At 34.6% G+C, this 25,715-nt stretch overlaps 1 protein-coding gene across 1 annotated transcript in view; it reads right to left on the reverse strand.

The window, feature by feature from the left end:
* The window catches only part of LOC129217434 (uncharacterized), a 93,706-nt gene extending 68,206 nt beyond the window's left edge, over window positions 1–25,500 (reverse strand). The window contains exon 1 of the mRNA XM_054851731.1: window positions 25,202–25,500. Within this exon, the coding sequence (XP_054707706.1) occupies window positions 25,202–25,319 (118 nt within the window). The 5' untranslated portion in view covers window positions 25,320–25,500. The remainder of the gene's footprint in view (window positions 1–25,201) is intronic.
* Between the last annotated feature and the right edge of the window lie 215 nt (window positions 25,501–25,715).

Below are 25,715 nucleotides of genomic sequence, written 5' to 3' on the forward strand. Positions count from 1 at the left end.
GTGTGTACCATTTGTAGTAACATAAAACACATGTAAAACGATGCAAAATACCCAGTATCTGGAATACGATTTAATCTATATATAAAAATATTTTTCTACTGGAAGGGAAAAATGTCAACTTTTCGCATTCGACAGCATTGTAACAATGTTCATTATATTGTAAATAAACAATTTGACTCAGAAATATTCCTTTCAAATCTATTTCTTTTCAAACCACAAATTTGAAAAAAAGCAGATGTTGCGAATTTAACAGCTAATAGCACGCATCTACATGGATTCACTTTCAAAAGCACTTGATTCTTCACGAAAGCCTTAGGAAAAGAGGAAAGAAGAAAGGACGTCCAGCGGAGGTCATTGAGGGGAACTAATGAGAGGGTAATAAATCTTACACCCCATTAGCTTTTACCCCTCAAAAAGGGGAGGTAACTATTCTAGGGCGGGGCAAATGCAAAAAGTTAACGTATTTTGAAATTTTTTTCAATAGTTAGAACATGATATTTGTTTAAAAAATGGTCGCATTATTTCAAACAAGATCTCAAAAGAGAGCTGGAAATATTTTGCGTGTCAGGGCGTTCTTAAAATTTCGATAGCACGAGTTGCAGATGTTTTACAGAGCGAAATGTCCAACAGTACCTCGTTTTCGAAGAAATTCATTTTTTCTCGAATTTTAAAAAATCGGAGAATGGACACATCAAAAAAATAAAAACTAAAAGAAACAGACATGGTCTTGAAAAATACTCAGAAAAAAAAACGGATCCGAAAACTTTACAGGAATTTGTAAAACAAGCTCCAACTTTCCCCGTAGGTTAACATTAGATCCGAATCTTTCAGACTCTCAGTGAAGAGCACCCTTAAACAATAGAGAGCTGATTATCCAGAACCGAATTCACAGAACTGTTCAATTGTCCCTATCAGTTTTTCGACTCAGTACACAAAATTAAAGCATTTTTTTATGTGTTTTATTATCCGATCTTCAATTAACCGAACTGTCTAATCATCCGAACACCCTGCTCTTCTCACTTTTTCAGACTGAGCACGCAAAACCGGAAGCATTCTTTCCTTGTATAAGAGGATAAGGAATGGAATGGAAAGGAAAATGGGGGAAATCAAGGTAAAGACAGTAGAATCCTGGATCAAGTTTGAAGGCGAACTGTACTCACCGAATATTCTTAAAATATACCTATTCACAGTAAATTTGACTAAGACATACTTTTTTCGCATTCAAAATCTGTATTTTCAACCGATTGTCAGAAAGCATATCTGACATTACTTGTCCAATTACTCGAACTAATGCAGCCTTCCTACTGCATTATTTGATTTCATTATATGAGGCCCCTAGTTTCAAAACCGGATACTTGTAGGAGCGGACAAACGCTCAACTTGTAAAAAGTCCGGTTTTGAAACTGAGGCAGACCTTCCCGCCCCATTTCAAGGGGGAAAGAAGCGGTTTTTGAACCTAATATTGAGCAGGCAAATAGGCCTTATGATTCTCTACAAGATTAACAAAAAAAAAAAAAAAAGAAAATCGAATTTTTTGCAAGTATCCGGTTTTGAAACTAGGGGTCTCATATGAATTACCTATACGTACGTCACTTCCTTTTTTTTTTTTTTTTTTTTTTTTGTTGATAAATCTTGCATTTTTTTAGTTAAATTTTGAATTTTATTATGTATGCTAGTTATTTTGTTTTTTATTTACTCACATTTGGATTCTCGCAATGTAATCAAAGTAATATGTTGTAAGCCAGGCTCAGGGTGCCCACGGGAAAGAATTGACACGCGAGCCATAGTTTAGACAGCTTAAAGAACCACTTATTTAAACAATCAGCTTTTTCTTTTTTAATTCAAGAAGAAACCGCTACTGCACTGGTGTATTGTATGGGGATGTAAACATGAGTTGAATGTAATTATTTCCTCCAGATAATTGAACGAACCTCAAAATTCGATTAAAAATAAACTTGTTTCCATCATGATGCACTGCGGGGAAAGAAAAAAAAATAAACTCGTTCTAACAAAACTATCTTTTATCAATTTCTCTAGGTTCAACTTTATTTTTCGCATTTGCAACTTGCTTCATCGCTACATATTGTGATAACGCTTCCAAAACTTTTTAATGATCGAGATTTTTCTCAGACCTCTTTGAGTTGTGCTTATATTATGTGGATGCGGTTGAATTTGAAACAAGCAATAAGTCATTCATACAGTAGCATACATATTTCTTTCTCTGTTTGTGTATATGTTACCGTTAAAGTATATAATGCAGTTATTTTATAGAATACATAGTTATTCCATGAAATAACTGATCGTGTCCGTTAAAGTGTGTAATATGTTATTAATTTGACACTTTAGCTAGTTATTCTATGAAATAACTAGGTATTCTATAAATTAACTAATGATAGATAATTAAAATGAAAAAGAAGCAATTTATCTAATTTATGCAGCGTATAAATTTTATTTATAGAAATGTACCATAAAATCATTTGTTACAACAAGGATTACTAAAATGACACTTGGAATTACAAAGAAAATTACTTCTAAAACAAAAACATTTTCCGTTGACACACTGGGTTTTAGTCGAACATTTTGGGGGTAATACAGGGGTGGAAGGTAAATGTATTTGTCGTGCAAGATATATGATACAGATTATTTTACACTTTAACCGGTTGCAGATCGTTATTCTATGAAATAAGTAGTTAAACCATGAAATACAAGATGGTTTTACACTTAAACGGACACGATCGGTTATTCCATGAAATAACTAGGTATTCTATAAAATAACGGATTTCATACTTTAACGGTAACATATATATAGGACACCAATTTACCTTCTTTGTAGGGAATAGAAGTTAACACTTTATCAAAACTAACTTTTCATTTTTGTTGCAAATAACAGGGGCTGTGAAGGGGAGGGGGGTGACCGACTCCAACTCCTGAAGTTTTATAGCCTTCGACACTGACTGATTCTGCAGCCTAGGCAAATGATTTAAAATGTTTTCCGTAACAAATTAATGTATGTAATCGACGATATAAACCTTATATTTTACAGTAGACCCTCGTTTTACGCGGAGGGTTACGTTCCACGGAAATGCCGCGTAAATCGAAACCGCATAAATTGAGACCTAATACAAGTGTTAAAATAGGGGTTTGGTTCCGCAGATAACAAAATACTTCATTCTAGTGATGACTAATTGTATAATAAATTTAATGAGTACTTATATAGACTTTTATGCGCATCATGTATAAAGAAAACATAAATTAATTTCGTGTTCTGTTTATAAAGAGGAGCTGTCATTAAGAATTTTTCTCTGTAATTCTTTGCAGAGCATTAACGCAGCCATGATCACTTGCGTCATTTCCATGATAGAATCTTCCTTCACTAACAAATCAGAAAGATCATTTCTATTGTCTCGGAATAGCTCAAATTTTTCAAAGTGGACGTTTTTGGTTGTGCGTCACTGACGTCGGTATCCTCGCTGGTTTTGGCCTCCTTTGCCTCTCCTAAAAGCTCTTTTTCCAGTGAGTTCTGAACTGTGTGAGTTTAATAACTTTACTTCTGGAAAGAGCTCTGGAACCAATCGCATAAAATGTCTCCAGTGGCCAAAGCTCGATTATTAGCACGCCAAAATGCAGTTGATTTCGTGTAATCTACAATCTTTAGGAGATTGGATTTTGAAAAGAGGGGAAAATTTTATCTGTTTTGCATAGTCATATCCGCGTAAAATAAAATGAAAGTTTCAAGTTTTAAACCGCGTAAAATAAACCTGCGTAAAACGAGGGTCTACTGTATATGAATTTCAGAAATTATCCAATTAGTCTCTGTAAAATCTTAGGTAATTTATGTTTCTTAATTTTATTAATCATACAATAAACATTTCCTGCCACAAAATTAGTCGATGTTTGGGAAATTCTGCAACTTTAACAGCTGTTTTCAAATGTGATTCAAAGAATATCAGAATAGTACTACTATTTTATTTTAACCTTTATTGGTTAAAAATTCATCATAACCACCATTGATAGCACATATGCTACAAAGGGTTGAATTTCATTTACCCATATGCAGCCCGACCACATAACAAGCAAATGCATTAAATAATTACAATAATATTTGATAATAATAATCGTTCTTTTTTGTTGTGAAATAAATGTAAATAGTTATAATAATAATGAAAAACATCTTGAAAAATGTGAAAAATTGTTGCGTTTTTAAATTTTGAAAACCAACATGAACAATCTGTTTAAAGTAAAAAAAAAAAAGAAAGAAAAACATTTTTTGAATTGGTAAGGAATTTTCTTTAAAAATTGAAGTAACAGATGTGAAAAGAAACATAAAAAGAAAAAGGAAAGAAAAGATACCCTTGAAACAAACAAATTTGAAAAATGGAAAGCAACAACACAACTTATCTTTGATGGAATTAGTTACTGAATTTTTTATACTTCAAATACCATGAAACCTTAAAATGTTTTTGAAATTTTTGGCTACATTTTTCAAAGCAAAAATTCTCAACATTTATATGAGCGAAATTTTCATTCTAAACTACGAGCTCATATTCCTTTATTTAGTGCTTGCTACACAAACAAAAGCCACCGTTATATTTTCGGAAGTCCGAGAAAATTGAAATAGACGTTGAGAAAAATCGTTCTCAAGGATTTAAAACAATTACTCACATCCGGCATGTTTGTTCAAGATCAAAAGAATATCAATACTTATTCCGCGAAATCATGAATACTAATAAAGGGGAAACATCTGAACTCATATCACGTGACACACCGGCTTGCGCAAGGGCAAAACGAACAGTTTATTTTTATTCCGAATTGTTCTAACATTTAGGAGGTTTTCTTCGCTATTTAACGACTTTCCTGTCTGATATTGTCTCAAAACTATTTCTCTGTTTGGAGGAAGAATTGCGTGTGAGATCGGGAAAATGAAAATGATTTTTCAGTGCTGACGAATCTTTCAAGCAGCTCTGTATTTCTTTCTTTCTTTTTTTTTTTTTTCTTTTCCAAGTCTTCAAATGTTAATTGTATTGGTTAGAGCACGCCACAAAAATTATTGAATGGAGTATTTAGATTATTTCGACGTGGCGACTGTAAATCACGGCTATTTTTACGATAACGTTCTATTGTTGAGCTTACGCTGCGCCGCTCGAAAATTTATATCACTTAATTCTTAATCGTCAGTCGCATTTCTTAATGATACTAAAAATTTGAGGCTGTAAAAAAGAGAATGTTTGCCTAGTGCTTTGTCATAAAATCAAAAGTAATATATTTTTCATGGAAACAATAAAACGACTAAATGATAAGAGTTTGCAGAACTTGCATGAAAAATGGTACCACTCTGTGATTGGCTATGTGGCAAAAACCAAAGGTTCTGAGAGTAAAGCCCCCTCCCCCAAAACCTCTCATCGTTACTCCTCTAGTAGGGAATATGAAAAGTTTGAACCGCTTGAAAAAATAAAAATTCATTTAAAAAAAACTTTAGCTCATTAAACTTAACAAAATTTTCAAGTTGACATTGTTTTGCAACTTTTTACGCTATATTTTTTCAAATATAAATTATAAAGCATTAGAACGTGAAAACTCGGTTAAATGGGGTAGTTTCCAAAATTTTAAAAGTATTTTTTTTCTGAAAGAACATGCTTAAAAACATAGGATTTAATCTTTTTAAATAATTTGTTTACGTTTAATTTTTTAAAGAAATTACTTAAATCAATGAGCTTTTATTGTTTACATTTCTTGCCGATGACATCACAAATGATGAAATGCCATTCTGTGTTGCCATTCACAGAGCAAAATATTTAATTCGCATCTTTACTCACGTGTATTGGCAACGATATTGCTGATAGCAAGCGTAGAGCGCAATTTTAATTGGCTTCATGATTATTATAACGTGGAAACGCGGTATAAAATGCGCCAAAGAGCATCATTTGTGACGTCATCAATACCACGCCTTGTTTGAAAAATCGGACATTTTAAAAAATTAATTAACTGTTGGGAAAATAAAAAAATTTTCTGGGTCCATGTTTTTTTCTTTTTTTGCATATTATATAAATTTCAGTGACTAAAAGTACTACTTTTGACTGAAGGAAATAATTCCCACTTAAAAGAAGTTTTAAGGTTACTTTACTTGCACTATTGGTATGTTATTTTCATCTGATTGGGTCAGAGAAATTGTACTAATTATTTGGAACTAAAGACTTTCTTTTTACATTTTACAGTTCCTTAACTTTCCTTCAATTAAGTCTACTTCTTTAGATACTAAACTGAAAGAAATTGATAGATGTGTAAATCATAAATTAGGTTACAGCTGTAACTTTTATCATGACTATGTTTATAGTTATTATTTTTATGACAATATTTTGCCGAATATAGATTTAAAAACATCGATATCAGAAAAAAAATAATAAAATAACGCAGAACATCAATGTATAAAGAAAAAAAAACCATAATTCGTCGAGACTAAAATCATCGGTCAATTTTTAACAAAAACTGTTTGAGCAAAATGAAATAGGTGTTTCAAAAACAACGTAAACATCGATATCTTATTCCCCAGAATTAATACAAGAAGATTAGATGTTATATGAGAAAGGTTTCAATTTGGTTGTATTCACCTTAATTAATTTATTTATTTTTCAATATTACCTGCTATACCTTCACACTGTATTTTACCACGGTTGACAGGATTCCCCCCCCCCCAATAATGATGCCTTTTATGAAAATCATCCGAATCACTTGAACAAAAATTGAATACAAAAGAAAATTAAATTTTATTATGTAATTTCAACTTTAAATTTTTTTTTTTTCAAATTTTAAAGGAATCAAACTAATTGTAAATGTGTTAAACTTTATTCGGCGTTTTTGTTTTCATTATTAAATTTTACCGGCGGCAAATCCATCATCAGATTTGCTTAATTCTACTCAACATTTTCGACTTTATTTATTTATTTTTAATTTTTGGTAGAGCAAATTAGAGGCAAATACGGTTAATTAACTCTATGTTAAAAAGTTTAATAGTTTTCAAACCAAAACTACATAACAAGATTGTTTACTTCCCCAATTACTTCTTCTTCCTTTTTTTTTCTTATTTTTATTTATTAACTTCTCTATTAATTTGAATCACTTTTTTCTATTTGTTTACTTATCTTACTTATTTAATTTATTTTATCGTAGTTTCAAATTTAGCAGGTAGTACATCTAAACATTTTAACTAGGCAGTCGAACCCTTGTAACTTCATCACTTCAACCTTTTCACTTCGTTAACTAAGAAAATCAAGCACTTTTTCATCTTCGTAGGAAAATGAATACAGTATGTCTGTGTTTATTAGGTATTCAACTCTATTCACTAATTCTATGTCGTAAAAATAGGGCAAATTATTCTAATTTAGAAAAAAGTTGTATATATTTTACTGTCATTATTGCAAATTATAATCTTTTTTCTTCTTTTTTCCTGCACTGGTAATTGTTGCAAAAATGTCACGGCAATCAGGTATTCATTTTGCGGCTATCTTCTAAAATTTTTAAAAAATCAAAGTTTTGAGGGGAAATTTTTTGCATCAAACGCAAATCAATCACATTCAACTTTGATAATGTAAAATTCACATGAACTATCAAGTACAAGAAATGAGTTCAGCAGTTTCTAAACAGCTAATAAAAGAGTATACTTTTTATTGATATACCATTATATACTATGCTGTGATCCTGTAAAAAAATTCAGTCTCTCCCTTTGTCTCTTTAATTTTAAGATTTATTCTACTCTCCTCTCAAAGCTGAAAAATTGTGAAACACGCCTTTCCATCATGAGAAAACTGAATGAACATGTGTACAACTTTGTCTTGTCACCTTGGTATATTAACCTAATAACGAGTCACCTATAAATATTGCAACCGGGCTTAAGTTGTCATCATAGATTGCCAGTGTTTAAGAAGCTCTTTTCCTCTTTCCCTCAAAGAAAGGTACTTTATTCGTTTTTCAGCTTCCATTCTCTTAAGAGAATCGGTCATATTGTTCTCACTCTATTGCTAAAATCTTAGCAGAAATTGCTGCGTCAGTTTATGGAATTATTGTTCATTGTCTATTTTTTTTCCTGTCATGCTCCCAAAGGATTCTACAACCATCATAATCCCGCCAACTTTGGCGAAATTTAAAATGGTGGCGATAGAACCAACATTGCGCTCTGCATATAAGTAAAACAATCAAATGGATTCGATACATTATTGATTAAAACATCTATCGCGAAACTTTTTTCTGGTTTCGGTGGCAGTGCAGCTCTTAGAAAAAACTGTTTGATGGAGCTCATTTGGGGTTTGGGGGAACTCACGAAAAAAACGCGATTTGAAACCAATTTACGTTTTATTTTCATCATTTTTACTACGAAAAAAATGTTTCGGGGAAACTAATTTACATTAAAATTTCATTATTTTTTTCAATGAAAAAACAAACATTTCGAGTGACAGAATTCCCCTTCAACTATTTCACTGTTCGGCGGTAATTTGCAGAATAACTCTAGACTAGGGGAGGGCATTTAGTTTGTTGCTGTAATTTGAAAATGACGTTTTACTCAACTCCCGTTACTTCTTTACCCGTGTTCTGTGATTTTTTACATATCAGATGGAATTGAGACTACATACGTATCTAAGTAAATTCTGAAGACTATAGCGTGCGAACTTTTATTATTATTTTTATGATTTTGTTAGAAATTAAGCTCTGGTCTGAACATATGCCTTACTCGTAGGAAAAAAAAAGTAAAGCCATTGCTAACTTTTCCTGTTTTAAATTTACTCACTACCCTGTCATTTATAGCTATTTGATATGAAAAGAAATGTGTTAGGGAAAATTACGAAGTCCGATTCTATTCCAATTAAAGAATTTTGCAAACTAACTGCATTCCAAATGAATACAATCAGTAGCGCACACAGGAATTTCTCAACGGGGCAGGGGGGGGGGGGGCGAACAGCGAAGCAAAATCATCATTCTAGAACAGTTTATGTTCTTATCGTACAGTTCGGTTTTGTAGGGCAAGAAAGAGAAAACCATTTTTTTTTTCATTAGTTAAATCTGAAATTATTGTTAACTTTGCTTGGAATTATTTTGTGTACACAGGATTATAGTCAATTAAAAAAGCTCAAGGGCCATGGGAGGTGTCCGGATCCCCCGGACCCTCCCCTTGCGTGTGCCACAGAATGTAATTATGCGACCTCAAAACATTCTGCAGTATTAAACGGTAATGCATATAATCGAACCTTCTTCGGAGATGATTACGTAATTTATAAAAGTAAAATCTTCAAATTGCAGAATAAATAAAAAAGGCACTTTATGGACTTGTTTCGAGGAAACAAATAACGCAGAAGATAATAAGCTTTGCAGTAATAAAAATAACTCGCAACTTGGTTCAAGGCTGTTATATTTTTCAAACCAACATGAAAAGGAACAACTTGGGCAATTGACCGAAAATTGTTGGTCATCAAAATGTTACGCTTCGAATAACTGGCATTATTTTTCGAATGGGGACAAAACAGTCAAAAACTTTTTAAGACGAAAAAGAAAAGTGTGGATGTGCATCGACAGAAAAGAAGAGTTGAGTTGTTCTCTCTCTCTCTCTCTCTTTTTTTTTTAGAACTCGCATCGAGATTATTTTCTAAAAACCTTTCAATACTTATTCCTTACATAAAATCGCCGACTCGCAAACCAAACACAGTTAAAATTTAAAAGCTTTGAGTTTCTATAAGCATTTTTAAGTAATATGTGGTTCATAAAATTTACGGAAGAATCGGTCGATTGATGCCAGAACAAAAGAAGCAATTTGCTTCTTTTTCTTTCGCTCTGTAGAAAACAATCTTTAAATGTATCGTAAATTGGTGAACAGTCAAAACCAATTAAGATCGTGTAAATGGAAGGTAAGAGCACTAGTAAAAGGTTCATCACATCTTGTTTAGATATTGACTTTCCAAGTTATTAAAATGCATGGAAAACAGGAAACTTGGTTCTTGCTGATAGATAGCGACGTTGAACTGGGGAGGGGGGGTACGTATTGGTCCCTCATCATTTGCCAACCAAATGAGGTTGATTAAAGAAACAATTTTGCTTTTTATAATTCGAGATTCCAGTTTTATCATAAATTAATTGGTTTCCTTCAGTCAAAAGTATTGCTTTTAGTCATTGAAATGGATAGAATGAGCAAAAATAATAATATGAACCTAGAAAATACTTTCATTTTCCCAACTGTTTTTTTTTTTTTAATTAATTTTTTAAAATGTCCGATTTTTCAAACAAGGCGTGGTCTTGATGACGTCACAAATGATGCACTTTGCCGTATCTTCTACCACGTTTCCACATTATGATAATCAAGAAGCAAATTAAATATTGGGCTCTATGCTTGCTATCAACCATATGGTTACCAACACACGTGAATAAAGATGCGAATTGAATATTTTGCACTGTGAATGGAAACACTGAATGGCATTTCATCATTTGTGATATCATCGGCAGAAGCCGTAAACAATGGACGAGCTCTGATTTTAAGTATTTTTTTTAATACCAAACTTAAACAAATCATTTAAAAAATGGTCAGATCCTATGTTTTTAAGCATATTCTTTCAGAAAAAAAATACTTTTAAAATTTTGGAAACGACCCCATTGCCGTTCTTAAGTTCTTCATTACGTTTTTCAATTGCTAAACATTAATGGAAATAAGACTTCTTAAACTTAAAATAATTTTTAAAACCTGACAAACATATTTGTGAAAATTCTAGTCCTTATACTCAAAGATTCAGAAATAATTTACACCACATTTTATGAAGAAGAAGATTTGAGCAACTTAAAAGCTGAAGGTTTCTTTGTCTTTCAGTCTAAGTATAGAAATATGTTTACTAGCTATTTCCTGTCCTTTATTCCTCCTCTGTTTCCGGTAAACTGCGAAGTTATTGGAAGAATGTGGTTTCCATCTTTCGCCTTCTTCGCAAATTGTTTCCCTCAAGTAATCCAAACAGAAGATTATTTTTAGAACGAAGAAGTGCTGAAAATCGGAATTTAAAGGGTGTGGAAAATATCTTCAGTTTTGACATAAAATGAGAATGTTGGGTATCTGTCAAGAGCGTGTACAAGAGAGAGGCGGTGGAGGGCGATTGCCAATTTCTTGAGCTTAGATATAAGAACTTTACACCGGCAGATTTTCGTTATTTAACTATCAAAAACGTAATTTAGGGTGAAATTTAATGATTTTAGAGGAAGTGAAGTTTGGAGCTCTCCCCTGAAACGTTTGGAGATTGAAGTCCTAAAAATTGTAGGCCGTCTCGTTTTATGTTAGGGAAGGGATGGAGTTCGAAACTTAAGTACTGGAATTCAGGATACGTTATAGGACATTTTAAATTTGTGTATTATTCTCTTTTTACATTTATTATCTTTTCAGAATTATCAACTTCTAAATGCGAAAATTAGTTTCATTTCGTTACTCTAAAAATAAAACCTCAATTATAAAAGTTTAAATTCTTTTTTCTTTTTCATCGTATATTTGTTTTATTTTTATCTTATTTTTTTTAAAAACATTTTCGGACCTTATTATTATAGTTTTTGAAAAAAATAATTATTATACTCTATACTATCTCCGTTTTGGTTGTGTTGGTGGTACAAGCTTTTAAAACGATGTCAAAAGCAAAAATGACTAGTTGGATTATAAAGTAAAATGAATTATAAAGTTAATTGTTAGGGCTCGACCGATGGCCTTTTTTGGCCGATGGGCCGATGCCGATTGTTGGCCGATTGTTCAAAGATGGCCGATGGCCGATGGCCGATTGTTTTCCTCCAAATGGCCGATTGCCGATGGCCGATGGCCGATGCCGTTGGCCGATGGCAAAAAAAAAATCAAACAGAAATAAATTGATAAGATTATTAGGGATTTAAAGGATCATTGATTCTTTTCACTTTACTTCCTTTCTACGAATAAGGAATCGTAATCACAACAGAAAAAAAAAATCAGATTTCGACTTAAATTTCTGTTTTACGCTCACCCAATTTAAAATTCACAAGTTTTTTCGGCACATCTGTACATGCATATGTACTTAAGAACATATAGATGACCGAAATATCCATTTTGAACGTCTCCTCAGTTGATTATCGCAAATTCTCTTGTGATGTCATCATGCGCGTAAACTTGTGTCACTCAAAAACGTTATGAAATGGTAAGTTGAAAACTCATACGTTCGTAGTATGGTCTAAAATTTCGAGGATAAGTTGTATAAAACCTTGACCAGAATTGTTCACATTACCGAAGCACATCTATCTACAAAATGGTCACCTCGGACGACTATGCACTTCTGCCAACGTTCGTATAGCTTTTAGAAACACTACTGGAAGACATTTTTCGCAACCTCCCGTAAGGCCTCTTGCGCTGCTGCTTTAACTTCATTGTGGGGAAGAAGGCGACTTTCACGTTGAGGATGCAGGGCTCAATTGGTCAATATTCTGATATGTCAAACAAATAACATAATGTTTCGTCGGACTTAGCTCTGTGTGACTTTTACCTGTGTGACAAAAAAAAAAAAAACATTTGCATTGACGCTGCTTTCTTCCGTCAGGAGAAGATAAAGCTGCATCATAGAAGGTAGCAAAAAATGGCTTCCAGGAGTGATTCTAAAAGTTAATTGAACATTGACAGAAGTACATAGTCCCTCAAGGTGACCTTTTGAAGGTGGATGTGCTTCGGTAATGTGAACGATTCCGTGTAAGTTTTTATACAGCTTGTCCCCGAACTTTTGGATCATACTACGTAGAATCTGTATAGGGTGTAGTTATGCTTCTCCTTTTTTGACTGCTGTATGACGAAAGAGGAAGAACAACAACAAAGAGACTGTTTAATAACCAATTGATTTTTTTTTTTTGTTTGTTTTTTTTAATTGATTTATTTAAGATTTCAGTAATATTGCAATAATGTATGGATTTAGGAACACTAAACATAATTAAAAAACATTAAATTATGTTGTTTAATCATTCAAAAAAATAAGAATAAAACTATGAAACCGTCAACAAATTACGCAATAAAAGTGGAAAGATTGCACTTAGACATTTTTTAGTCATCAAATTAAACAAAAAAGGTAACAGATAAATTACAATATTAAATCATAATAGGAATATTTTTGTACTTATTTAAAATTTATGAATAGAAAAGTTTGCATTTTTCATAAAAGCTATAACAGTGACATAAATTTTGCTGAAAAAAGAAATAGCCATGAAAAGAGTGAGGTTCTTAAAATGCAGCTACAATAAACAAACTCAATATTTACACCAAGTTAATAACTGAATACATATACTACTTGATCTGATGCTTGCACACATAGTACTGAACAATTTAATTGTTTAATCTTTTATGAAGCTTTACAAACAAGTTCAAATTAATTTTTTCAATTTAACAATTTTCTGAAATTTAAAAAATTGCAAAATTGAAAATCCTTGAAACTTTTCTATAAAAAACAAAGATAACTTATTCATTGATTTTATATAAATACATAAAAATAGTTACTTACAACAGAAAAAATAATCGATCGCTATTAATGATGCAAAAAAGATGGCGCATTACGAAATAAAGGTGAAACAAGTATGAGAAATACGCAAAACGACATTTCTTGACCAAAATAAATAGACGCTAACTATTTAAGAAATGCTTCAAACGACGAGGGAGGATTAAGGGGGGGGGGTCATCCTCCGATTATGGAGTAACTCACACTTCGGCCCCAACTTTGGCCTCATTTTTTTAGTACAAAACCGCTACCACCAAGGCCTCGGAAGAGTTTCTAAATCTACATCAGCACTTCCGAAGAAAAAATTTAGAAGTCCCTTTGATTTCCGTATTATGTCACCATACATTAATTCTCTAAATTCTTTCTAAACAATAGATAAAGCTTGAAAAAAAATCTCTTGTTTTATGAATGGTGTTAGTTTTAAACAACTCGGAAGTACAACTAGAGTTTAATTTCAGAAATTGAGGGAGTGGGAGGAGGGGCACGCAAGTGCTCTCAGAAATTCAAAAAATAGTCGTTAAAAAATAGAGTTCAAAATAATCATAAACATGGAGCAGAAAAAACCTTTTAAAACTTGCACCCGAGTTTGTTTTGACGTGCAGTGGCGGATTTAAAATATAGCAAATGTTGCAATTGCGCGAGAGGCCCCATAACCATACGGGCACCGTAACAGTTGCAAAAATGCGTATGACAAATGTTTTACAACTTCTGTGATAGAGAAAAAGGGCCCCAAAATGGATTTCGACGGGCCCTAAACTTGTAACTCCACCGAAGCGATATAGAAAAGACTGCATTACTGTGATTCATATTACAAATACCGAAAAATTAAAAATTACCGTCGGTTCAACAGGAATCTAACAAAATGACACAAAAAACCGGTTTCGCCATCTCATATTTGTTTCCATGGTCTTCAATTCGGCAATATATCACCAAATAATTGTCAGTCTGAGACGCTATATTAGTTTTGCATTGAAATAAGTAACTAATAGCCACAAAAAGTGAGTAAACAGGCCTTTCAGAACACCCGATCGAAAACAAAAAGGGAAGTGCACAACTGGAACATTCGCACACCCCACGTGTGAAAATTTAACCTTCTACAGTTCACCATTTTTGAGTTATGACTAATGAGAGATATATATACGTACAGTACTGGCCAGAATGGATGTCTCACCACAAAAAACTGTGATGTTTATGAATACGCAAGAATAATAGCATTTTACTAAAGGCTTATTTTATGGGAATGATTAATTTTAGTTATATAAGGACAGTATACATAAATAATTGAGAAAGGGTTCAATATTTGGTGTGGAAACCTTGTTTTTTTCCGATACAGATTGGATACAATCAGGCATAGAAATACGTAATTTTTCGCAATAGTCTGGTGTAATTTCTGTAATCCGCACTTGTTTTATAGTTTATCTTAGGTCCAAAAGTGAGGTGGGGTACACTCAGCAACTTTGTGCTTTAAAATTACCCAACAGTTCTCGATTGGATTTAGATCTAGGGAATTTCTTGGCCACTGCCCAAGGATCTGAAACCCCTTCTTTGTAATACATGTCGTAACAGATTTAGTCTGGTGGCAAGGTGCTCCATCATGTTGGAAGTGTGTGCACTGGTTGATATTCATAAACGTTGGTAACTTCTCTTTTAGCAGATCAAGATAAACAGTTCCATTTATTAATTGATGTGCCTTCAGGCATGAACCACAATCCACATCTTCCCTTGGCACAAATGGCTCTTCAGATCATGAGTTTTGTAGCATTCTTAACGGTGGGAATACTGTAGAGTTGACAGTCTCCTTTATTGGGAGGTCGTCGAATGTTTCTACAATATGTATAAAACTGCGATACTTGAGTCTCGTCAGAAAACATTGCATGTTTCCATTGCTCCGCAGTCCACCCCTGATAATTTTTACAAAATTTCAGTCGGTCAGCTATGTTTTTGAGAGACAATTTAGGCTTCTTAGTAGGCTTGTAGGACTTTAAATTGGCATTGAATAGCCTCCTGCAGATTGTCCTTTGGCTAGGGATATTATTATCTTTTGGTAAACCTCCTTGGATTGCTTTCGCTGGTTTTCTGGGTGACTTCTTCGGGGCCAAAATTATGGAATCATCCACGCGTTTGCATGTGCTCTTGTGACGGCCTTTTGGCTTTGAATATCCTTAATTTCCGTTTCGAAACTACTTATGCACTTGGAAACTGTCATCTGTGTCAATTGTAATCGTGCAGCACTTTCCTGAGCACTTCTTCGATCAGAATCTTTACTTGTGCATGCATTTCGCGTAAAATTCTTTTACTGGGCATTTTGATATTATTTTACCCTTCTACAAAAATTTATGCGTCAATACACGGCGAACACAACTAATAAACTAACCAAATACCAAGCAAGAACACCATCACTTTGACAATCGGCCAATACGTTAGTATGAATGGGAAAAAACAAGTGAGTCATCCACTCTGGCCATTACTATACATCCAGCTGCAAGAAACAACGCAATAACTTGTTTGGTATCTGAAAGCAGTATTAAAAACGCTTTCAGGGGTGACTAAAATAGAAATTCATACTGAAATTTAAGTAAACAATTTTATATGAAAAGAATAACTCCCTTTACTTTGTATTAAAAAGTAAAACAGCAAAGATCCTTTTTTTTTTTTTTTTTTCAAAAACATCGGCCAATTCCATCGGCTTTTCGATGTATTTTATGGCCGATGGGCCGATGTTTCCTGCAATTTAGCATCGGCCGCCGATGCCGATGCCGATGGCTAAATTGCTGAACCATCGGCGCCGATGCATCGGCCAGGCCGATGCATCGGTCGAGTCCTATTAATTGTTAATGACATTAAAGCTGTACCTAAGCAAAAAGAGAAAGTATATTATTGAGAGTTTGAAACTTTTTTGGAGATGATGCTAGTTTTCGATGATTTGCTCTGTTCAAGTTAAAATTACCAGTTTAAAAGCGCTCTTTTTTAGCATGTACTTGTTTCAATTACGTTTTATACTGTTGTAGATTTTTTTTTCCTCTTACAATTGTACTTTACGTGATTTTGATTTACCACGAATTTGAGTCTAAGTGGACACTTAAATCGTACTTCTTTTGTTCATGGACAAACCACCCCCGTCTCCTCCCACCCCCAGAAATACATCGTCGTAGTGCAAATTACAATTCATAAATTCCTTGCCGGTGTGCCTCAAGAAAGGATATTCCCCTTTCACACTAATGTTGTGTAAAATGCAAGCTATGCGGAAACACCCGAAGCATGCGGTATCTATCTACTGACCGCCAAAGAGACCCAAAAGTCGTGAAATGCCCAACCGCAAATAGAGCAGCAGTTCACTTTGATTGCTGTTCTGCAGGCAATCGCCAGACGCGGGATGTGGGTGAACAGCACGTTCTTCGAATATTAAAACGACGTTCTTGACGCCGGGAATGATTCGGAAAACCAAAGTGATCGTTCTTTATGTGTCACCGAATGGTTTCTTGCACCCGTTCTCAGGGCATGACTGCTGTCGTCGAATAAATTACTGTAGATTCTCTCTATCTGAACGAACATTCCATAATGTGAACACCACCAGGGCCGCAGATAGCCAAGATGGGCCCCTTTTCAGTTATACCGCCGGGCCCCTTCCGCACCCCACCAAAAAAAAAAAAAAAAAAAAGAAGAAGAAGAAGAAAGAAGAAAAGGGGTAAAAGGAAAGAAACAAAAGGGGGGAGAAAGAAAAAAAATCAAAACTGCTTAGAATTAGAAAACAATTAACTCTATTTGAGTGCAACAACAGTAAATACCAAAAGAGAAAATTTTACTTAATCTATACGTTTTCTCTTATTCGGAGTCCCCCCCCCCCCATTACCTGGGCCCATAGTTTCCGCTTAAGCTGACATGGCCTCTCTTTAGGGCCTGAACACCACGATATTCTGAGCACATTTTGATAGTCCCAGCGAATACGTATACATTGTCCAGTGAGTCTTTCTCTATAATAAATGTACCTCCATAATCCGAAGACTTTTGGTTTGGTTCCAAGAGTGTTCAGAATCTTAGATCTCTTAATGACCTAAGTTCAGAATACCTGGGGTGTCCACATAAGGGGGGGGGGAGGAATCATAGCACAGACTGCGCCATTAAACTTTTTTGGGGGGGAGGGGTGTTTTGAGGGGTAATTTTTTCCTTGTTGGGAGGCTCTTGCTTCTGGGGTGTCTTAGCGATATTTGGGGGGGGGGGGGTGCACCCTTGCTGTTAGGGAGAGTACCCCAGAGAATAGACAGAAAATTTTCTGTACTTTAATTTCGTTTTCATTCCTTTGTCAAAAGGTTTAGGTTTGTTTGTCTATTAATACTGGGACTGGGGGGTGCTTCTGAGGAGGAAGTTCATGGGGGGGGGGGTACTCCTAAAATATAGTGGAGAGTGCACTAACGTCCTTGGGTGGAGTGGGTACCTCTACTGAAAGGTATTTCAGGGCAACTCAGAAGCTAAACCGAAGAAATAGCTCTTGGTTATTACAATTTCAGGAGTGCCAAACTGCAATTCCTGGGGGGGGGGGGGGGAGTCATGGCGCAGGGACTGCACCATTGAAATTTGTAATGGGGATTGTTTTAAGGGGTATTTTCTCTCATTTTTTGGGGGTGGGCTCTCCCTCTAGGATTGCTTTCGTAGTAGTTGAGGGGGTTGCGCTTTGCTTTTAGGGAGATAAACATCTCTGCTTATTTATTTAGTTAGGCTATGTTATTTGTATTTAGTTATTTTATTCATTTGTTTGCTTTTTAATGTTATTGTTATTTTTTATTTACTCAGTTTTGCAGTGCGACATGCAAGTGTACATAGCCTGAATCAAAAGAAGAATTTAACTTTTTTTTGTTGACTCTTGAATCAAGCGTAGTTCTAAACGTAGGATTAAGAAAATAAAATCTACCATAATTTCAGGACGATTATCATCCGTGTTTGTACTGTATATAATCGCACTCCTAATCTCACGAAAGAAGACTTTTGACTTCAGTAAAGGGGGAGGGGGGCTGCGTAGCCCAGCTGTTGGCGTTTAAACGGAAGCATTAAAGCGTTCCCTCCCCAAAAAATCAGGGAAGAGAACCGCTCCTACCCTCATTTCGTTTCAACCCGCAGGAAGTACTTAGAAAACAGCAGTTTGCAAAGAAAACTGAAAACCTGTTACATCATTCATTTCCAGAAGGAAAAAAAAAAAAGACTGGTACAAGTTAGGAACACCTGCATTTATAGTAAAATAACATTTAAAACGGTACTTGGAGACAATAATTAGAGGAATTTAAGGGTGATTCAAAATGAGAAATATATCTTTTTGTCTAATGCCTTTCTACACGAGTTGTGGTGCGTGGTAGAAAAAAGTCGTTTTGTATAATTAGACCCAACGTTTCTTAATTTCTTTGATACGTAGAATCACCATTGTCAGATCTTTAAAATGCCAATCATATTTTCTTTCAATTTCTTTGAGCACTTAAAATTTGAATTAATGATAACAAATTTTAAAAATATCTTCATTTATTTCAGTAATTTTACAAGACGCTATGAGGACGAAATAAAATTTCATTACCATAGTCCCCCCTCCTCCGGAGCAAAAACCCTGTATTCATCAGTTCAAAACAAAATATAAGGAAATTCTACCAGCGAATGAACACATCTAGGGCCACTCCATTGTAATTGATGTCTCAATTGTTTTAGAAACATCTAGTGGCGTAACTAAGCGGGAGATAGGGGGTCATAACCTACCATGAGGTTCAAAAACTTGTGCATGAAGACACGTGCAAGGGTCTAAAATTGCGCTTTTCGTCCCTTAATTAAAAAGAATTTTATATACCCTCCCCCATGAAAAATTTCTCGCTACGCCACTGCAAACATCCCTTAAAATGACTCTAAATATGTTTTACCCGGCCCCCCTTATGTCCGGTACTGGCTGCTTGAAATAGAGTACTTTAATTCACGCAGTTTACCGAATACCCATTTGAGTGTTAAAAGAGGGGATAAATGAGAGATTTGTAATAAGGTTATGTACTTTTTATTTTCGATTTGGGCATGAATGCGTAACGAAAACTTAGGCAAGATTGGGCGTTAGTCTTTATTTCGGGAGGAGTCAAACAATCACAGAAATAACGTATAAAAGCTGCTTTCGACAACTGAAAAGCAGTTTCTATGAGTAAGAAAACAAATTTATTCAGTTTTGAAGGGGGCTTGGTAATTCTAGTCATCCGCCTCGACATACGTCTTGGAGCATGCGGGGGTGGCTTTACTGTAATTTCGCCCCAGGTTTTACTAATAATTCCACGCCCTCCCATTTCCTTTTCTTTTATTTCATCTTTTCTTTGCCTCCCATATTAATTGTCTGTATCGTTTCTCTTTACTGTTTGGAGAGTAATATCGCATACAAAAATAAATATCAATAACAGCTAAGCATTTACAAATGTTTAAAGAAATTTAGATTTTTTTTTATTTTTATTTTTTAGTGTGTGTTTGTGTCATTGAACTGGTATCTTTACTTAAAAAATTGTTGATCTAAACCAGTGGTTCCCAACCGTTTTTGGCCCATCGCCCCTTTCGGAAGTTAAATTACACCTATCGCCCCCGACGTTCTTCCCTTAAAAAAAAATAGATGGCGCTGATTTTAGTGAAGATTAATGTTACTGAACGCCTAATTTTAGTTTAAAGCTTCAAAAAGTACACGATAAAGCAATTATTAGCTTTAAAACTGAATTTTTTTATTCTTAACCCCCTCCCCTCCCCCCCCCCCCCCCCCAAAAAAGGAAAAAGAAAAAAGAAAAAACGTAATTTGAAGTGCTTTAATTAACCAACGTTATTTACATACTTTGCAAAAATAAGAATACTACATTTTCCAGTAACATACTTTTTTTTAATTGAAATCTGGAAAAAAATTAAAATTTTACCTGCTAAGATTTGTTTTTTACCTTTTTAATGGCTGCCTTGTGCTTGATGGAACTCCGCTAAAGCTTTGATGTCTGGCTTTATTTTAGTGAGATTTAATTTGAGGTCCCCTTTGAGGCAGATGTCGAATCTATTTCTTTGCTTCATGAGAAGCTGCACCACATAGCTAAATCCTCTTTCAACTAAATATGTTGAGGGGAATGAGATGAGGAGCTGTTCAACTTTTTTCCAAAGTTGTGGGTAAGTACCCATAAGCTTCACCCAGGCAAGTTCGTAACCGTATTGCCTGAAAGTAATTTTTGATTCACAATCAAATTTCAAATCCATAAACTCTGCCTACAAAGAGTTTTCCAGTTCATCCACATCTTTAAAACTAAATGGGTCTAAAATCCAGTCAGGAATTTGTAAGTTGATCAAATCTGCAAATCTTGATTCCATGTTCTTTTTTAACTGATCAAGGTGATCAATAAAAATTAAAATTTTTTCTTCAGGAAGTTCATCATCCACGATTAAACTTTTTTTAGAGTCGGAAACAGGATAAATTCTTTACGGCCAATATTTGCCTTGTGGATTTCGAATTTGGCAACGAATGCTGAAATTATGCTTTTGGCCTTGATGAGGTTCATCTTGTTTCCTTGAAGCTTAATGTTGACTTCGATCATTTTTTCAAAAAATATCTGTGAGATACGCAAGTTCTAATTTGCGCTGTTTCAAATTCTCACTTAAAGCAGGATCATGCAAGTCGAGAAACTCGCTACAGAGTCGAATAATTCGAAGAAACGGCGCAAACAGCTTCCTTTGGAAAGCCATCTCACAGACGTATGAAAAAACAAGCGTTCGAATTTTTCATCATTTTCATAACAAAGCTCTCGAAACAGGCGATCATTGAGAGAATTAGCTTTGATCTTGTTAATACCAGTAATGACTAATTGTAAGGTTTCATGTGAAACACTACTCAATTTTTTTGCAGCCAAGTGTTGACGATGAATGACACAATGGATGGTAATCACTTCTGGCACTTCTTTTTCAAGGTGTGCAAGAAACCCAATATGACGACCCGCCATAGCAGGGGCACCATCTGCTGCGCAAGCACTTACATTTGTCAATGGAATTTCTTTTTCTTCAAAATAATCCTTCACCACTTTAAAAATCGACGATCACTTTGTATCAGTAATCAAAGTTCTGGCGAACAACATTTCTTCAGTTATCTCTTTCAGCTCATCAATAAACCTCACGTAAGCTAATAAAATAGCTCTGTTATCTGTCACAGTTGATTCATCAATCTGTATTGCAAATTTACTTTGTTTCAAAACATTTATGAGTTTGCACTCAACGTCAGCAGCCATTTCATCTATTCTCCTGGAAACTGTGTTGTTACTCGGGGGGGGGGAGGGGGAGATTGATTTATCTTTTTACTGGAGCCCTCACCAAGTAAAATTTCAACAACTTTTTTGGCAGCCTGTAAAATAAGAGATTCGCCAATCGTATGAAACTTATCACATTTTGCTATCAAAAGAGACACTTCGTAAGAAGCAAGAAGCCCTTTGTCAAGATCTGTTGCTTGTCTTCTTAGTAATTCACCCACCTTTGGCCGTTTATCACTTTTGTTTTGAGGACTTGAAAATAACTAAGAGGTTTATTTACTTTGTCACTATGTACTCTTGACAAATGCTCTTTCATTCGCTAGGGCTTCATCGCTTCATTGCTAGAAAATGTTTTATCGCACAAAAGACCATGCTGAAACTGCACATTTTGCGGTGACGTGACAAAACCAAATTTTAAATACTCTGCTGAATACTGCCGGCACTTCTTTTTCGAATTCATATCGAACTTCCACACTACGAAACATGCACAATTAGACAGAAATTCACTAAATTAAATCAAACAATAGAAACTACGTAAGGAGGTTTATGCGCTGATTGCAAGGTTCTGAATGACAACTGATATGCTAGTGCCAACGGTCAGACAGTGCTTACAAGCGAAGTACACCGCCAGCTCAGTCATTTCCAGCCGAGGACTGCAGTTTTGTGCTTATTAGCACTCATCAGCCCGGCATAGGAAAGTGACTGAGCTGGGGATGGAAAACCTCTTATGGAAGCCAAGAGTGCGAAACAAACTGGTAGCTAATATAGAATTAGCAGGCCAGACGAGTGACCGAAGCAATTGTTCGGTTCAACTCGAAGATTGAACGCGAGGCAAGGTATATTCAGTAAATTACCGCCCATTAGCCAGGGCTAAAGCAGAAATACAGCTTTAGCCCTGGCTAATGGGCGGTAATTTACTGAATATAGTGCTTACAAGATTTTTTTTTTTCTTCCTCGTGAAAACGGCAATAAAATAAAAGATATTATTTTTCGCTTTTGGGATTTTTTTTATACGAACAGATTTGATTGAGATGTAAATTATACATGCCTAATTTTCTGGGAAGGACTTTCTTTGATTTGACGCGCCATATGCTTGGTTCGGTATTACACAACATAGGTATTCTGAAAGATATTTCTGAATTGTGTACCGATTTGCTTTAATAAATATAGTTTTTGAAAGGTCAAGAATTTCCCATTACCAGGTATCCGAATACCGGTCGCCCCCCCCCCTATCGCCCCCTAGAAAAGTTCGATCGCCCCTTTGGGGGTGATCGCCCCCAGGTTGGGAATCACTGATCTAAACAATGTTTTCTATAGCAAAATTTTACACCCTCCCCTCCCCCTGGTCTTCCTAGATTTAATAATTTGTTCTTTGATGTTTAATGAAACATAAGAGACCTTAAAAATATCCAGGAATTCAGTTGGCTTTAATCAATCTATTCACTACTAAATTAGACTATTTGAAACGTTAATTTTCTGCATTAAAAATTTTCATTTCAATCGGTTTCGTTAGAAAAGTTCAAATTTTCCAAACTTCTGCTTGTCCGGACTAAGACTGGCGCTCAACTCTACTACAAATTTCATATCAAGCCAAGCGGCAAAACAGAAAATGCGAAAACAGAAAATTGGAATTGAGATATCCCAACCAAAAAAGAAACAAGTTCTCCGAGAAGAGAAACAAGAGGTTGACTATTGAAACGACTCAAAAAGTGGTTAAGAAGTCTTTCCATTGTGATTGCTCTGTAAACAAGACTACATTGTTTTCACATAATCGGAGTTTAATTTGCATGACAGCTTACGGTAGCTCAGACGCTGTCTTTTTTCTTCTTTTCATTTCTTTCTTTTTGTTTTAAGAATTTTGACAAACTAAAGTGAATATAGACTAGTTAAGATGAATATTTAGTTCTGACTCAGCCGGAGGTGCCCACCTAGGTTGTGTCATGACGCAGACTGCGACATTGAAATTTTAAGGGGGGAAGGGGGCGTGAGGGGTATTCTTCACTTCGGGGGGGGGGGCTTTCATGATATTAAGGGGGATGCCTTTGCTCTTCGGGGGCGGGGGTGCTTCTGACTTAGTTGGGATTCTTGTAACTGTTCTTCGTTAGAAATTAAGACCTACGGTAATGGCACTAGTCACAGACATGCTTAAGATATCGCTCTCAGGTTAATTCAATTTTCTAAGCGTTTTAATGTATTTAGACATCTTAAACTATTTTTTTTTCTCATGCAACAACAGCTCACCTAACGTTTGGCTTCTTTTGGCTCCTCTGAATTAGTTAATTCTATTTTTATTTACTAAATTTCGAAAAAAAGGGACCCAGTGACAGGATTAGGAATAGGCAAAATCTCCTTCAATATATTAACATAAGCACACAATAATATAACGTATTAATTTATCAAATATAAGTTTCAGCCCTGAAAATTTCCTGGATTTCATTGGGATAGAGACTTCGAATTAAGGATGCTAAGAGAAACGATTATTCTAAAAAGAATATTCTTAACTATTAAAACTTAAAAAGAAATATTTTGATCATTTTCCTTCTTTTCTTACCACCTCTTTCTTTCTTTTTCTTTCTTTTTTTTTAAAAATTTTATATTGGGGTTTCGTATTTTTGCTCTCACACATACCCATTTCTTATTTTTCAAGATTCAAATACGGAAGTTAAAACTTTTACTGGATACAACTTGTGTGTATTTTAAGTAATAATTTGATGTAGTTTTAAAAGATACTTATGTGCATGCATTTACACTTTTAAAAGTCAAAAACTGCTTTTTAAACTGTTCATGAAAAGAAGAAAATGTTCATTGGTGGTCATCAACAACACGAATGGTACTGAGAAAATAAGCACAAAATCCAGAAAATTACTTCAATGGGAAAAATCCCGTGACTGTAGGATTTTGCTTAGCTATTAAATTATTGCAAGAATTAGTTTTAAAAAGTCTGAGCTTTGGAGCTTTGAATCGTACAGCAATAATTTCAATACAAAGAAAAAAAAGAAAAAGAGAAGAAAAAGAAAGGAATAAAAGAAAAAAAAATGAAAAGGAAAAAAGAAAGAAAGAAAAAGGAAAAAAGAAGGAAAACAAGAAGACAAAAGGAAGAAGAAGAAAAAAAAAGTGAAACATTTAAAAAGAGAGAAGGAGAGAGATATCTGAACTCACATAACAAACGTTTGCACATTAAACAAATGTGACATTTAACTTTATGTAGGTACATAAGGATACGCGTTTCCATAAATACACCTTCTCACCAAATTAGGTACTTCTCTACTCTCAAAATAAATTTAATGAGAATATTTAATTTTTCGAGAAAAACAAAACTAAAACAATTTTTAAATGCAAAACGTTTTCTGTGAAAGTTATTTTCATTTAAAATAAACATTGAATGAAATTAAGTAGAACCTTTAAGATTTTAGCAAAATAAAAATAATTACTCACCAGACTTCGTCAAACATAGGAACATAAAAAAGTAAATCTTGAGTTTAAAGTTCATGTCCTTGGGAAAGTAAGATTCAGCGGCGGCATGTTTATCACCAAACATGATTGTCCTGGGCATTAATGTGTTTCAGAAACACAAAGCCCCTTTTCCTTCTTGAACACACAAAAATTCTTTGGTAGACCAACTTATCACTTGCACAATAACTCCAAGAAAACTATCATTTCTTATTTCTATAAATGACAATATCGTCAACAATCTGCGAAACTATCCAAAAATCAAATTCCAAAATCAGAAGAATAAGTTCACAGAATTCCAAATACAAAAGTTGTAGTTATCTTTCGAGAGATGCAGAAACCGGTGGTATTAACTGAAACCGAATCAAAAATACGTTCACAGAATAAGAAGAAAATCGCAAGGAGTGGAGAGAGAGAGGGAACAGATGCTTCTTTTTTCGAGATTTCGCCTGTTCCCGCCGGTGAGAATGCTATCCTATGAATGAATGAAGCTGAGTAC

Source organism: Uloborus diversus, chromosome 2, assembly GCF_026930045.1.
Source record: "Uloborus diversus isolate 005 chromosome 2, Udiv.v.3.1, whole genome shotgun sequence".
Classification (NCBI taxonomy): Eukaryota; Metazoa; Arthropoda; class Arachnida; order Araneae; family Uloboridae; genus Uloborus; species Uloborus diversus.